This window comes from Lynx rufus, unplaced genomic scaffold, assembly GCF_022079265.1.
Source record: "Lynx rufus isolate CCGP_SWC_20201006 ecotype Redwood Valley unplaced genomic scaffold, mLynRuf1.p SCAF_21, whole genome shotgun sequence".
Lineage (NCBI taxonomy): Eukaryota > Metazoa > Chordata > Mammalia > Carnivora > Felidae > Lynx > Lynx rufus.
In genome coordinates, this window is record NW_025814836.1 from 1979776 (window position 1) to 1992939 (window position 13164).

Sequence of the window (13164 nt, forward strand, 5' to 3'; positions counted from 1 at the left end):
GTGCAAAGTCTGCTTGCAATTCTCCCTCCCTCTCTCTCTGCCCCTCCCCCCTCACACTCTTTCCCCCAAAATAAATAAATAAATAAGCATTAAAAAATAGAACACTTTATTGCTAAAAAAATGCTACCATCATCTGACCTTTCAATGAGTCATAATCACTGACACAGAGCACCATAACAAATATAATAATAATGAAAAAGTTTGAAATATTGTGAGAATTTCCAAAATGTGACACAGAGATATGAAGAGACCAAATTCTGTTGAAAGGAAAAAAAAATGGCATGAGTAAACTTGCTCGATGCAGAGTTGCCACAGACCTGCAATTTCTAGAAAAACACTGTATCTGCGGAGCACAATAAAGTGAAGTGCAATAAAATGAGGTATGCCTGTGTAAGTCTGAGTCCATGGGCCCAACAATTGGGAGCTAATCATGTAAGTCCCAGTCTGAGTCTGAAGGCCTGAGAACCAGGAGCAGCAACACCTAAGGGCAGAAGAAGATGGATGTTCCAGCCCAAGTAAAGAGAGAAAATTCCATATTCCTCTGCCTTTGTATTCTATTTGGGTCTTCAATGGATTGGATAATGTCCACCAGTGTTGGTGAGGGTGATCTGCTTTAGTCTACCAGTTAAATATTAAACTCTCTTCTGGAGACATCCTCACAGACAAACCCAGAAATGTTTTACCAGTTACCCAAACATCCCATATAGTCAAACTGACACATAAAATTAACCACCACTGTCCCCTTGGATGATGTGGGGTTTTTTTTCTTTATTTCTTCTTATTTTTTGGAAGTCTCACACCTGAGCATTTGCTTCAGAGGACACAGGACAACTGCTGGCATTTAACACCATCTGCTTTTTGGTGATTAACTCTTCCAACAGAGAGAAAGAACTTGCAAGGAGCTGTGTGGTTCCTTTCTTGCCAAAGCAAAAGGGATGGGAGAGAGTCCCACCTGCCAGGATGCTCTACCTGGCAGAAGGCCCACCTCATTAAGGCACTTGGGCAGCATTCAGGAAACAAGCAATTTTGTTTCATCTTATTTTAAGATACACACCAGTTATAAAAGCATTTTGATGAGCCAAGAGTACTTAGTTCCCTCTCCAGGTCACATCAACAGGGTTGATATTTTATTCAACAGGGTTGAATAAACTGGGTTTAGAATAAAATACATTTGGCTCTACTCTGTCTGCTGCACACATAGGAATAAAGGAAGTATTAGTGACCCTTAAAAATAAATCTTTCTGGTTTGTATCTCTGCACAGCCAAACAGATGTTGCTGGAGCCTGATGATGAAGTTAAGTGAAGCCTTCCAGTCTTGCTCAGCCTGCCTTTCTGCCCTGAAGGGATACAATTCAACTGACCATGAGATGCAGCTGATGCCCTCCCTCTAGGCTTTGAGATTTAACTTGGAGCATGAGTCTCCTGGCATGCCTTTAGAATCTTTTTCCAACTCAACATTCCTCAGAGATCCTGCGGCCATAAAGGGATGTGAAGACAGTGAGCCAGTGTCTGAATCAAATTAAGTAGAAATGAATTTAATTTCAGAGCCACAGAACTGGGGAATTTGATCAACTGAAACTGGTCTCCATTGCTTTTTTTTTTTTTCTATCTCATCACGGCAGATGTGTTTTAAAAGGAAGATAAAAATGGATGCCTGGGGGCATTACTAAAAGAAAATTTTGATCAAATAGTCTTTTCTCTATTGAATAGTATGAATGCTTTTTATATATTGGATATCAGTCCTTCATCATATAAATGATTTGCAAAATTTTATCCTCCTCAATAGGTTGCCTTTTCATTTAGTTGTTTCCTTTGCTGTGCAAATGTCTTTAGTATGCTGCATTCCCAGTTGTTTATTTTTGGTTTTTGCTGGTTTTGGTTTTGGTGTCAGATTCAAAATATCATCACCAAGGCCTATATTAAGGAACTTACATGTGTTTCCTTTAGGAGTTTTATGGTTTCAGGTCTTTCATTTAAGTATTTCATACATTTGAGTTAATTTTTGTGTATGGTGTAAGTTACTAGTCAACTTTCTCTTTCTTATCTCCCTCCCTCTCTCTCTCTCTCTTTCCTTCTTCTTTCTTTTTGCATATGGATGTCCAGTTTCCCAACACCATTTCTTGAAGAGGCTATCCTTTCCCCCACTGCATATTCTTGGCTCCTTTGTCATTAATTAATTGAGCATATATGCATGGGCTTTTTGGACTCTCTATTCTGTTCCATTGATCTATGTCTGTTTTTTGCAAAAGACATTGGAATATTGACAGAGATTGCATTGGATCTTTCGATTGCTTTGGGTGGTACAGACATTTTAACAATAGTGATTCTTTCAATCCATGAGCATGAAATATGTTTCCATTTATTGTGTCTTATTCAAATTATTTCATTAATGTCTGATAATTTTCAAAATACAGTAATTTCACTTTTTTGGTTAACTTTATACCTAGGTATTTCCATAAGCTATCTAAACAGGGAGCAAAATTTGAGGAAAGAAGAATCAAGAACATTATTGATATTAAACAAAACACACAGTTTTAAAGGAAATGAGTAGCTGGTTTGGAAATCTGAGGGATGTCTAAGACTGTGCTTTCCAATAAAAGTTAGCCATGAGATATAAGTAAACTACTGAGCACTTGAAATGTGACTACTCCAAACTAAAATGTGAAGTTAGCATAAAATACACGTTGAATATTGAAGACTCAGTATAAAACTATCCCAAACTAATTTATAAAAATATCTCTTATTATTTTTTCATATTGATTACATGTTCAAATGATGATATTTTGGATAAATTGTATTAAATAAATATAATATTAAAGTTAATTTCATGTTTCTTTCAATGTTTTAAAACATGGCTCCTAGAAAATTTTAAATTACACTCTTGGTTTGCATTGCATTTCCAGTAGACAGCACTAATCACTGTATGATGAAAAAAGATCAAGGAGTGTTAATCTGAAAATAAAGACTTTGGAAATGGAGAGACCACAATGCTACTCAGACAAATATTTACACAATTTAAAATGAATGTCAAACAGAGGAAAAACTAATACAGAGATTGTGCTGTTGCCTATGGATTGAATCCAGCTCATGGATATTTTGGCCAGTAGAGTTTTAACCTTCAAAATGTTTTAATTATACATTTAATTTTAAATGAATTTGTTGTCAAGTTTTAAACAATACTGGAAACTTTCATATAAAAATTCAGATCTCCTGCTTGAAAAAAAAAAAGTATCTGGCAAAATCTTTTCTGTGTTCCATCTAAGTAAGATCTGGCCAACATTGAAAAGTGGCTGTCTCACAGACATTTTATGTAGTTTGCCACAATCTCTACTAGGACTTGTATGCTAGAGACTAAAATTAAATGTTAGCTAGTCAAACATGAAGTCATGCTTCTTGTTGTATACTTATGAAGGAAAAAAATACATATGGTAGCCGAAGTCATTCATTGAAATTCTCAAGGTGGCTTTTTTTCATTGCATTTGCAACCCCTACACATGGCATAGGAAAGGGTGGTACAGAGCTAAGAAGGGCTAAGGGTAAACCTTAGCATTTGTATAGAATACAAGTTTCTTGGAGTTAGTGAGAGCACTAGATAAAGAAAAATAGAAACATATTTCTGACAGACTACAGTGGGGAAAATAATTTTGAAGGATGATCAAAGATAACTATTTCTGTGGCTCCTAATACATATTTTCAATTTATCTTCATAAGAACAATTTACAGATAATTCACAGATCAAGAATAGAAAGCAATATCCCTCTTAATATGATAGAATAATCGTTTTAGATGTTAAGAGTTATATGGGAAGGGGCGCCTGGGTGGCGCAGTCGGTTAAGCGTCCTACTTCAGCCAGGTCATGATCTCGCGGTCCGTGAGTTCGAGCCCCGCGTCGGGCTCTGGGCTGATGGCTCGGAGCCTGGAGCCTGTTTCCGATTCTGTGTCTCCCTCTCTCTCTGCCCCTCCCCCGCTCACGCTCTGTCTCTCTCTGTCCCCAAAATAAATAAAAAACGTTGAAAAAAAGAGTTATATGGGAAGAGGTATCATATCTCAAAGTCAGAAGGAAGTAGAGCATATCTGTAATCAGAAGCTCATGGAAAACGGAGGGGTGGGCTTGAGGTTCATTTGGTACATGTGAGTTACTGTTATTGAGTAGACAATCAAATTCCTGGTGAAACAACAGTTTAGTGTATTTTCCTTCCTTCACAGAAACTTCTCATGAAATTGAATAAAGTGAAGCACAACTGGCAGATGTCATTTCTCACCAAGCACATAGCTACTCTCCTGAATCAGATTCTCAGAGAGTTCTGCAAACATCCCTTCTCATCAAGTAACCATAGAGGAATATGGAGGATTATCCCATTGTCATGATGATTATGATCCTCTTTAGAGGCCTCTAGTCTACTCACATTGACTATATTTTACTCTTTTCATATGTGTTGCTCTTCTGGTGAACTATCATTAAACCATATAACTACAAGCTATAGTGTAAACAATTATTGGTTTGGAACATGCAATTAAAACTCTATCAGTCAACATTTTTGTATCCTTTGGATAAATACCTAGTAGTGTAATTGCTTAGTCATGGGGAAGTTCTAGTTTTAATTCTTTGAGGAACTTCCATACTGATTTCCAGAATGGCTGCACCAGTTTGCATTCACACCAATAGTGCAAAAGAGTCTCCCTTTATCTGCATCATCACCAATATCTATTGTTTCCTGAATTTTTCACTTTAGCCATCCTGACAGGTGTGAGGTGGTATCTCATTGTGGTTCTGATTTGTATTTCTCTGATGATGAGTGATGCTGAGCATCTTTTCATGTGTCTGTTGGCCATCTTGATGTCTGCTTTGGAAAATTGTTTATTCGTGACTTCTGCCCATTTCTTCACTGGATTATTTGTTTTGGGGGTATTGAGTTTGATAAGTTCTTTACAGATTTTGGATACTAACCCTTTATCCAATATGTCATTTGCAAATATCTGCTTCTACCCCATCAGTTGCCTTTTGGTTTTGTTGAATACAGAAGATGTGGTGTATATATACACACACATATATACACACAATGGAATATTATTCAGTAATCAAAAAGAATGAAATATTGCCATTTACAACAATGTGGATATAAGTAGAATGTATTATGCTAAGCAAAATAAGTCAGAGAAAAACAAACACCTTATGATTTCACTCATTAAGAATTTAAGAAAGAAAACAGATGAACATAGAGGAAGGGAAGGAAAAATAAGATAAAAACAGAGAGGGAGGCAAACCATAGGACTCTTAAATACAGAGAACTGAGGGTTCCCGGAGGGAAGGTGAGTGGGGGAATAGACTAAATGGGTGATGGGCATTAAGGAGGGCACTTGTTGGGATGAACACTGGGTGTTATGTGTAAGTGATGAATCACTGGGTTCTACTCCTGAAACCAATACTACATTGTCTGTTAACTAACTTGAATTTAAATAAATAATTTTTAAAAAAATTTACGAGTAAAATCTATAGATACTAGATCTTTGTATTTGTATTGATCTATACACAGCTATTTAGGATGCCTTTAGTTTCTAATTTGGTAAAATGAAAATATAGAAGATATAGTTTACTGTTGTTTAGAGCTATATGTTGAGTGAAAAAGAGGAAAACATCCATAAAAAATAGTGAAGCATGGAATTTCAAGAAAGAGTGGAAAGAAATGAAGTTAGAGAGGGAGGAAGGGGTCTTTTAGGCTATGTATGGTAAAGATTTCAAGCTTGATGATAATCACCAGGGGAAAGAACTTTTGAAGTACAAGATTGATTTATATATTATATATATATATATGTATATATAATGCAGCTTATTATTATTGTTCATATCTCTATTCTTAAAGATAGGGTTTTTAATTTACAATAGATTTAATTTTATAGAAAAATTACAAAGATACTACAGGGAGTTCCCAATACACTACACCCAGTTTCTCCTATTATTATTATCTTACATTAACGTGTACATTTGTCACAATTAATGAGCCAATATTGATACATTATTGTTAACTGATGTCCACACTTCTTTTTTTCAGATTTCATCAGTTTTACCCTCATGCTTTTGTTCTATTCTGGGATGCCATCCAAGACACCACATTAGCTATGATGGTTTCACAGATATTCCTTGCTTTCAATGACATTGACAGAGGAATACTGGTCAGATTTTTGTAGAATGTACCTCAATTATGATTTTGTCTGATATTTTTATTATGATTATAGGTGGGTTATGAGTTTTTAGGAGGGAGACCACATGGGTCAAATGCCATTATCATCACATATCAAGGATAAATATTATCAATATGACTTATAACTGTTGATGTTGACCTTAATCATCTGGCTGAAGTAGTTGTCAGTTTTCCCCACTATAAAATAATTCTTTTTATCCCTTTCCATAATAAACTCTTTGGAAGGAAGTCACAATGCTCATCCTTTACATCCTTTCATCTTCATGAGGGTGGAATATCTACATAAATTATTTGGAATTCTTCTGCATGTGAGATTTGCCTCTTGTCCCAATCTACTTAAGATGCAGTGATACTCTGTGGTATGAGCATATCAGATTTTGTTTATCTGTTCATCAGTTGATGGACATTTGAATATATCTGTATATCAATCTTTATAGCAGCACCACACCACACTGTCTTGGTATTGTAACTTAGTAGTAAGCTTTAAAATTAGATATGTGAGCTCTCTAAATCTGTTCTTATTTGAAGATTGTTTTGGCTATTCTGTATTTCTTGCATTTCCCTATAAACTTTAGAATCAGTTTGTCAGTGTCAGGGAAAAAGAGCTGCTGAGGTTGTGATAAGTATTGCACTGAGATTATTTTGGAAAGCATTACCACCTTAACAATATTAAGTCTCAGTTCATAAACATAGAATGCCTTTCCATTTGTTTAGATTTTTGTTCATTTCAACAATATTTTTGCACTTTTTAACATATAATCATGCACTTATTTTGTTAAATTCATTCTTAAGTATTGTATTCTTTTCGATACTTTTGTAAATGTAATTGTTTTCTTACTTTTATTGTCAGGTTTTTCATTTCTAGTTTATAGAAATACAAATGTTGTTTATATACAGATCTTGTATCCCATAATCATAATTCAATCCTTTTAAATTTATTGACTTGTTTCATTACTTAACATATGGCTTGTCTTGCATAATGTGTCATGTGCACTTAAGAAGAATGTATATTCTGTTCTTGTTCAGTGGAGTGTTCTATAGATATCTACTGGATCTAGCTACTTTGAACTGTTCAAGTCTTCTGTTTTCCTATTAGAACTTTTGTTTATAGTTTTTCTATCCATTTTTGAAAGTGTGGTATTAAAGTATCTATTATTGCTCACTGTCTGTTTTTCCCTTCAAATCTGTCAACTTTTTCTTTACGTATTTTAATGTTTTGTTAGTAGATGTATATATATTTATTATTGTTTTGAATTTCTTGATGTGCTGACACATTTTATCATTATAAAATGTCCTTTGTCTCTAATAGCAATTTTCCTTAATGTTTTTTTTCTTATGTTAATACAACCAATCCAATTCTCTTCTGGTCATTATTTACATAATATATCTTATTTCACCTTTCCACTTTCAAATGATTTGTGTTTGAATCTAACTTGTGTATCATATGGACAGTACATAGTAGGATCATAATCTTTTACCCTTTCTTCCAACCGCAGACTCTTGTTTGCAGTGTTTAATCCTTTTACAGTCAGTGTAGTTACTGATACGATAGAATTTATGTCTGTCATTTTACTATTTGTTATCTATGTCATGTCATTTTTGTTCCTATTTCTTCACTACTGTCTTTTTTGTGTGTTAAATAGCTATCTTTTAGTGCAAAAATTTAAGTTCTGTGTCATTTCCTTTAATTTTACTTTTAACTATTTTTTTGTGATTATCCTATTACAATTAATGTCTTAAAACAATCTATTATGGATTACTATCAAATTAATTTTAATAGAATGTAAATTTTTTTTTTTGCTCATATAGCTTCATTTCTACCCCCTTATCTTCTTTCATTTCAGCTTGAAGGACTGCCTTTAGTACTTCTTGTAGGATAGGTTTGTCTGCTAGCAATAAATTCTCCATTCTAATTCATTTGGAAATGTTTTTCTTCAGTTTTAAAGGGTAGGTTTACTGTATATAGAAATTTTGGATGATAGTCTTTCTTCCAGCCTTTAAATAATGTCATCTCCTTGCCTTCTGGCCTCCATGGTTTCTGATAAGAAATCAGCTGCTAATCTTATTAAGGACTAATTATTGGTTATGTGTTGCTTCTCTCTTGTTGCTTTCTCTTTGTCTTTGCCTTTTGGCAGTTTGATTATAATATGCCTAAGTATAGATATTTTTAAGTTTATACTATTTGAAATTCATTGAGCTCTTGGATGTGTAAATCCACATATTTCATCAAATTTGGGAAGTTATTGGTTATTATTTCTTCAAATATTCTTTCTGCTTTCTTCTCTCCTCTTTTTCTTGGATTCTCCTTATGCACGTGTTGCTAAGCTTAATTATATTCCATAAGTCTCTGAGTCTCTGTTCATTTTTCTATATTCTTTTGTATTTATGTTTTTTGGACTCTATAATGAAAATGAATTTAGAACTTCTGGGTGGCCCAGTTAGTCGAGTATCTGACTCTTGGTTTTGGCTCAGGTCATGATCTCGCGGTTCCTGAGATTGAGGCCTATGTTGGGCTTTGCACTGACAGCATGAAGCCTGCTTGGGAAAATCTCCCTTCCTCTCTCTGCCCCTCCCTTATTTGCACACACACACACACACACACACACACACTGTCTCTCAAAATAAATAAATAAACATTAAAAAAGATAATGAATCTGTATTTAAGTATGCTGATTCTTCCTTCTTTATGCTCAAATCTGCTGCTGAGCCCTCGAATGAATGTTTTATTCTAGTTATTACACTTTTTGTTCAATGTTTTTGTTGTGGTAAAATGCACATAATGTCAAATGGTAAGTGTACAGTTCAGCGATATTAAGTATATTAACGTTGTGTAGCTATCACCACTATCCATTTCCAGAGTTCTTTTTATTTTACAAAAATAAAACTATATACCCATTCAACTGTAACTCCTCATTCCCTCTACCTCCAGGTCCTGGTGACCAACTTTTGACATTCTGTCCTTTGATTGTGATTGCGCTCTGATACCTCAAATAAGTGAAACAATACAGTGTTTGTCTTTTTGTGATTGTGTTATTTCATTTAGCATCATGCTCTCAAATTTCATCCTTGCTGCAGCATGTGACAGAAATCCCATCTTTTTTAAGTATGAATAATATCCCATTGTATGTATGGATCATTTTTTTTTTACTTATCTATGCATCTGTCAATGGACATTTGAGGTGTTTCCACAGGGAAGGGAAAAACCTCAGCTTGTAGACTGAGGAGAAATTTTCCCTAAAAGGAGATTCCTTGTCCATATTTGGCTTTGGGAACAACAAAAAAGCAAAAAAGTCCTTCCCAAGAATGTAAAAACACAGCCTGAAATCAGACATGTAGCTAGAATTCATGTATTCTATGTGGCCCAGGAATCCAAGCTTAATCTTTAAAGTAATAGAGACAACCAGGCAAAGCCAGAGCAAAACATCTTTAGAAAAAAAAAAAAACTGTTTTAAATGTAAGCCTCAAAGAAATACCACAGAAAAAATTCCAAGAAACATGAGTTCAAATGAACTAATTACTAATTCATCAGAAAAGCAAATTAATTCCATGTAATGGAGTAAAACAAAACAACAAATTCTGCAAATTGCTCCAACAAAGACACCAGAACATTTTGAAAATTTGAATAAATGGAAGATGACATTAAACATTTAGTGAAGAAATAAGGTGCTGTCAAATTGCATAAAAAATTAGAAAAAAGAAAAAAATTAGAATGTCTAATAATGAGAAACAATCATTGAAATTATAAAGTCAATAGATGAATTAATAGCATACCAGGGCGTTGGAAGGATCTACATAGCTAAATTGAATTGATTGAAGACACTAATAAACAGTGAAGTGGAAAAGTCACTAAGAAAATTATATACATATATACCAAAGTGACTCACAAAGAACTAAACTATTTGAATGGTTCCATAATTTTTTTAAGTTTATTTATTTATTTTGAGAGAGAGAGGGAGCACGAGCAGGGGAGGGGCAGAGAGAAATGAGAGAAAAAAAATCCCAAGCAGGCTTCCCACTGTCAGCACAGAGCCTAATGCAGGGCTTGATCTCACAAACAGTGAGATCATGCATGACCTGAGCCAAAATCAAGAGTTGGATGCTCAACTGACTGAGCCATCTAAGTGCCTCTGAATGGTTCCATAACTGGTAAAGTAATTAAATAGAGAATAGCAGGCCTAAAGTAATCTACAGACAACTTTATCAGACATTCATATACTTTAGACATTTACTTAGTAAGCGTTGAAAATTTGTGTTATCAACAGTATAATGGTTCAGGGAATGTATTGCTTTAAATTGGGAATCAACCAATTAAATTAATCTCTACAAAAAATTTTTTGGGGTTCCTGGGTGGCTCAATCGGTTAAACTCTGACTTCAGCTCAGTTCATGATCTCACGGTTCATGAGTTCAGGCCCCCAAATGAGGCTCTGTGCTGACAGCTCAGAGCCTGGAGCCTGCTCCAAATTCTGTGTCTCCTTCTCTTTGCCTCCCCCTTCTTGCATTCTGTTTCTCTCTCTCTCAAAAATAAATAAACATTAAAATATATATATATATATATATATATATATATATATTTACCCAACCTAGGAGATTAGTGAAATTTTGCTTTCTATCTTGTCTTTTTCTGGATCCAAAATGAACTATAAAGTGTGTTCATCTCTTATTTCATTTTCATCTTTCACTTTCAGTGAAGAAACCCACAAAACCTTCTGCTTGAGATTTCATCACATTTGTTTGTCAAGCACTGTATGCAATTTTATAAAAGGTCAATAAATTTAACTAAATTCTTATGAGTAATACTTAACTACTTGTGATTAACACATTTAAATTGAAGTATACTAAATTCTACAGATCTATATTGACTATTACTTAAAAAGTTATTTTTATATAAACACATAAATTTGATATTTCCTTTTATATGTATCTTTGTATGTATTAGATTTTGTCTTTAAGAATCTGTGAAAGATTACTTGTTAGTAATTATTGGAAGATACAGTACCAAAAAAATTACATCCTACAAGAGTGCAATGAGAAAAATATAAATATATTTAAATGAATTTTTTAATCTTTCTATTCAGAATATAAAACAGCTTGCTTGAGGATGATACTAAACCCCAAAATATTGCAAATGAATTTTACATACTTCCAAATAACATGCACAATCCATTAGCATAAGGGTCTTTGGTAAGTCGACTTTCACCAATTTCTGACTCTTCCAATATTACAAGGAATGGTCAAGCTGATCACAGTTTTTTCAAAGATACCTATTCAGTAACATGCATCCCATGTAATAATGTCTGGAGACAAAATGCCCATGTGTCTAATATCAAAACCATTATCAACTCTTTCTGGTTGCACAGTGATGCTATGATGCTAATCACATGTCTATCTGCCTAAAATCAATAGAAGCTACACATTCCTTTACAAAGCATTTATACCCCAAGTTAGTACTCACAGCTGGAAAAAATCAGTGGACAGGAATGTTCATCCATGGGAAAGTTGTGCAGCTGTAGCTGGCACTCTGCATTTATGGTGAGCCTGTGGGAGAGCCAAGAATCACTCTTGAAGTCAGCCAGAAGCAACCCAGAAAAGTCCCAGGTTAAGACTAGGGAGCTGCCACTTTATCACAAGTGGGGAGTGGGAGCAGCGCATTTAATTCTTGGCAGTGGTGCCATCCATTCAGGAATACCATTTAGTGGCTTTTGTGTTATTTTGTTTTATTTTTAACTATTGGTAACAGAGAGAATTTCAGTTACTAAAATTTGAAACCGCACCTAGAAACACAAACTAAGTCAGAGAGGAGAGAAATAAAAACAACTGTTATTTTATATATTTTTGCCTTCAATCTGTTTGACTGAATTAAACACTTCTTCCATTTTGAGACTGACATATTTGTCTAAATAGGTATAATGACAAATTAATCCACTTGCAGAAGCAATTTCAGATTTGGACAACTCCCTCATTTGACCAAGCAGGTGGTAGCACTGCATCCTTCCAGAGCAGACAGCCCTGGGATCAGAGTTTCTATAAAGAATCCCTGGAAGGGCCATGTCCCTATTCTGGTTTGCTGAGGCTCACCTTCATTTCAGATTCTCAATCACATTACTTTAAGATTGATGAGGAAGTACCTGTAACACCTCATGGCCACAACTTACCTGCAATTAGGATCTCATACACTGAATGTGGAGGTGAGAAAGGAGAAGTACCCAGCAGCTGGTGGTGGACTTCACTGAGCCAAGAAGACACATGGATGAGAAGAATTAGAGCATTCACATTATCCTGAGGCATGCTGAGTTTGAAATGCTTTTTTTAGACCTTCAGGAGGAGACATTACATGGACAGGTAGTTTCAAGCATCTGGAGTCCATAAAGGAAGTTCTGGGTTGGAAGTAGGCATGCAGGAAACCTCAGCATAGATATGGGAAGGAATGAGCTAAGCCAACAGGAGAGAGGAAAATGATTGAAGTGATGAGGAAGTCCTGAGACAGAAGAAGCAGTGTTAGGAGGGACAGCATAAGAGCAGGAGCAGAAGACACAGGAGGAGTCATGGTGCTGCAAGGCAGTGAGAGAAAGTCTGTTAGAAGAGCATGAGCATGCCCAGTGTCACCTGAAAGGTGACAGGCAGTGGGGACAACAGTTTCTGGAAGGTGCTGTCCTGATCCTAATACTAGATGAACAGAAAGGTTAGCCCAGGTGCATGGCATTTCTGTGGTATGTTACAGCTAGATGATCAGTTAGACTTGGACTATGCTAATGGAAAGACTCCTGAGATACAGAGACTCTGATAACACTAGTTGCCAGTGGTGAGTTTTGACAGGTAAGTCAGTTCACTTCTCTGAAGTGCAGTTTTTCTTACATTTCCAGGTTTGTGAGGACTGCCTACCCCTTAGGAAGACTCATTACACTAGCTGCCAGTTCCATTAGGGATGCACTGGGGAATGCCCTCTGTGCTCTTTTTTCCCTCTG

General features: G+C 35.2%; 1 protein-coding gene across 2 annotated transcripts in view; it reads right to left on the reverse strand.

The window, feature by feature from the left end:
• Positions 1-13164, reverse strand: part of GABRG3 (gamma-aminobutyric acid type A receptor subunit gamma3) — a 748263-nt gene that overhangs the window by 314176 nt on the left and 420923 nt on the right. For both annotated transcript variants that reach the window (XM_047086712.1, XM_047086711.1), the window contains exon 5: positions 11655-11737. In XM_047086712.1, coding sequence (XP_046942668.1) covers positions 11655-11737 — 83 coding nt within the window. The remainder of the gene's footprint in view (positions 1-11654; positions 11738-13164) is intronic.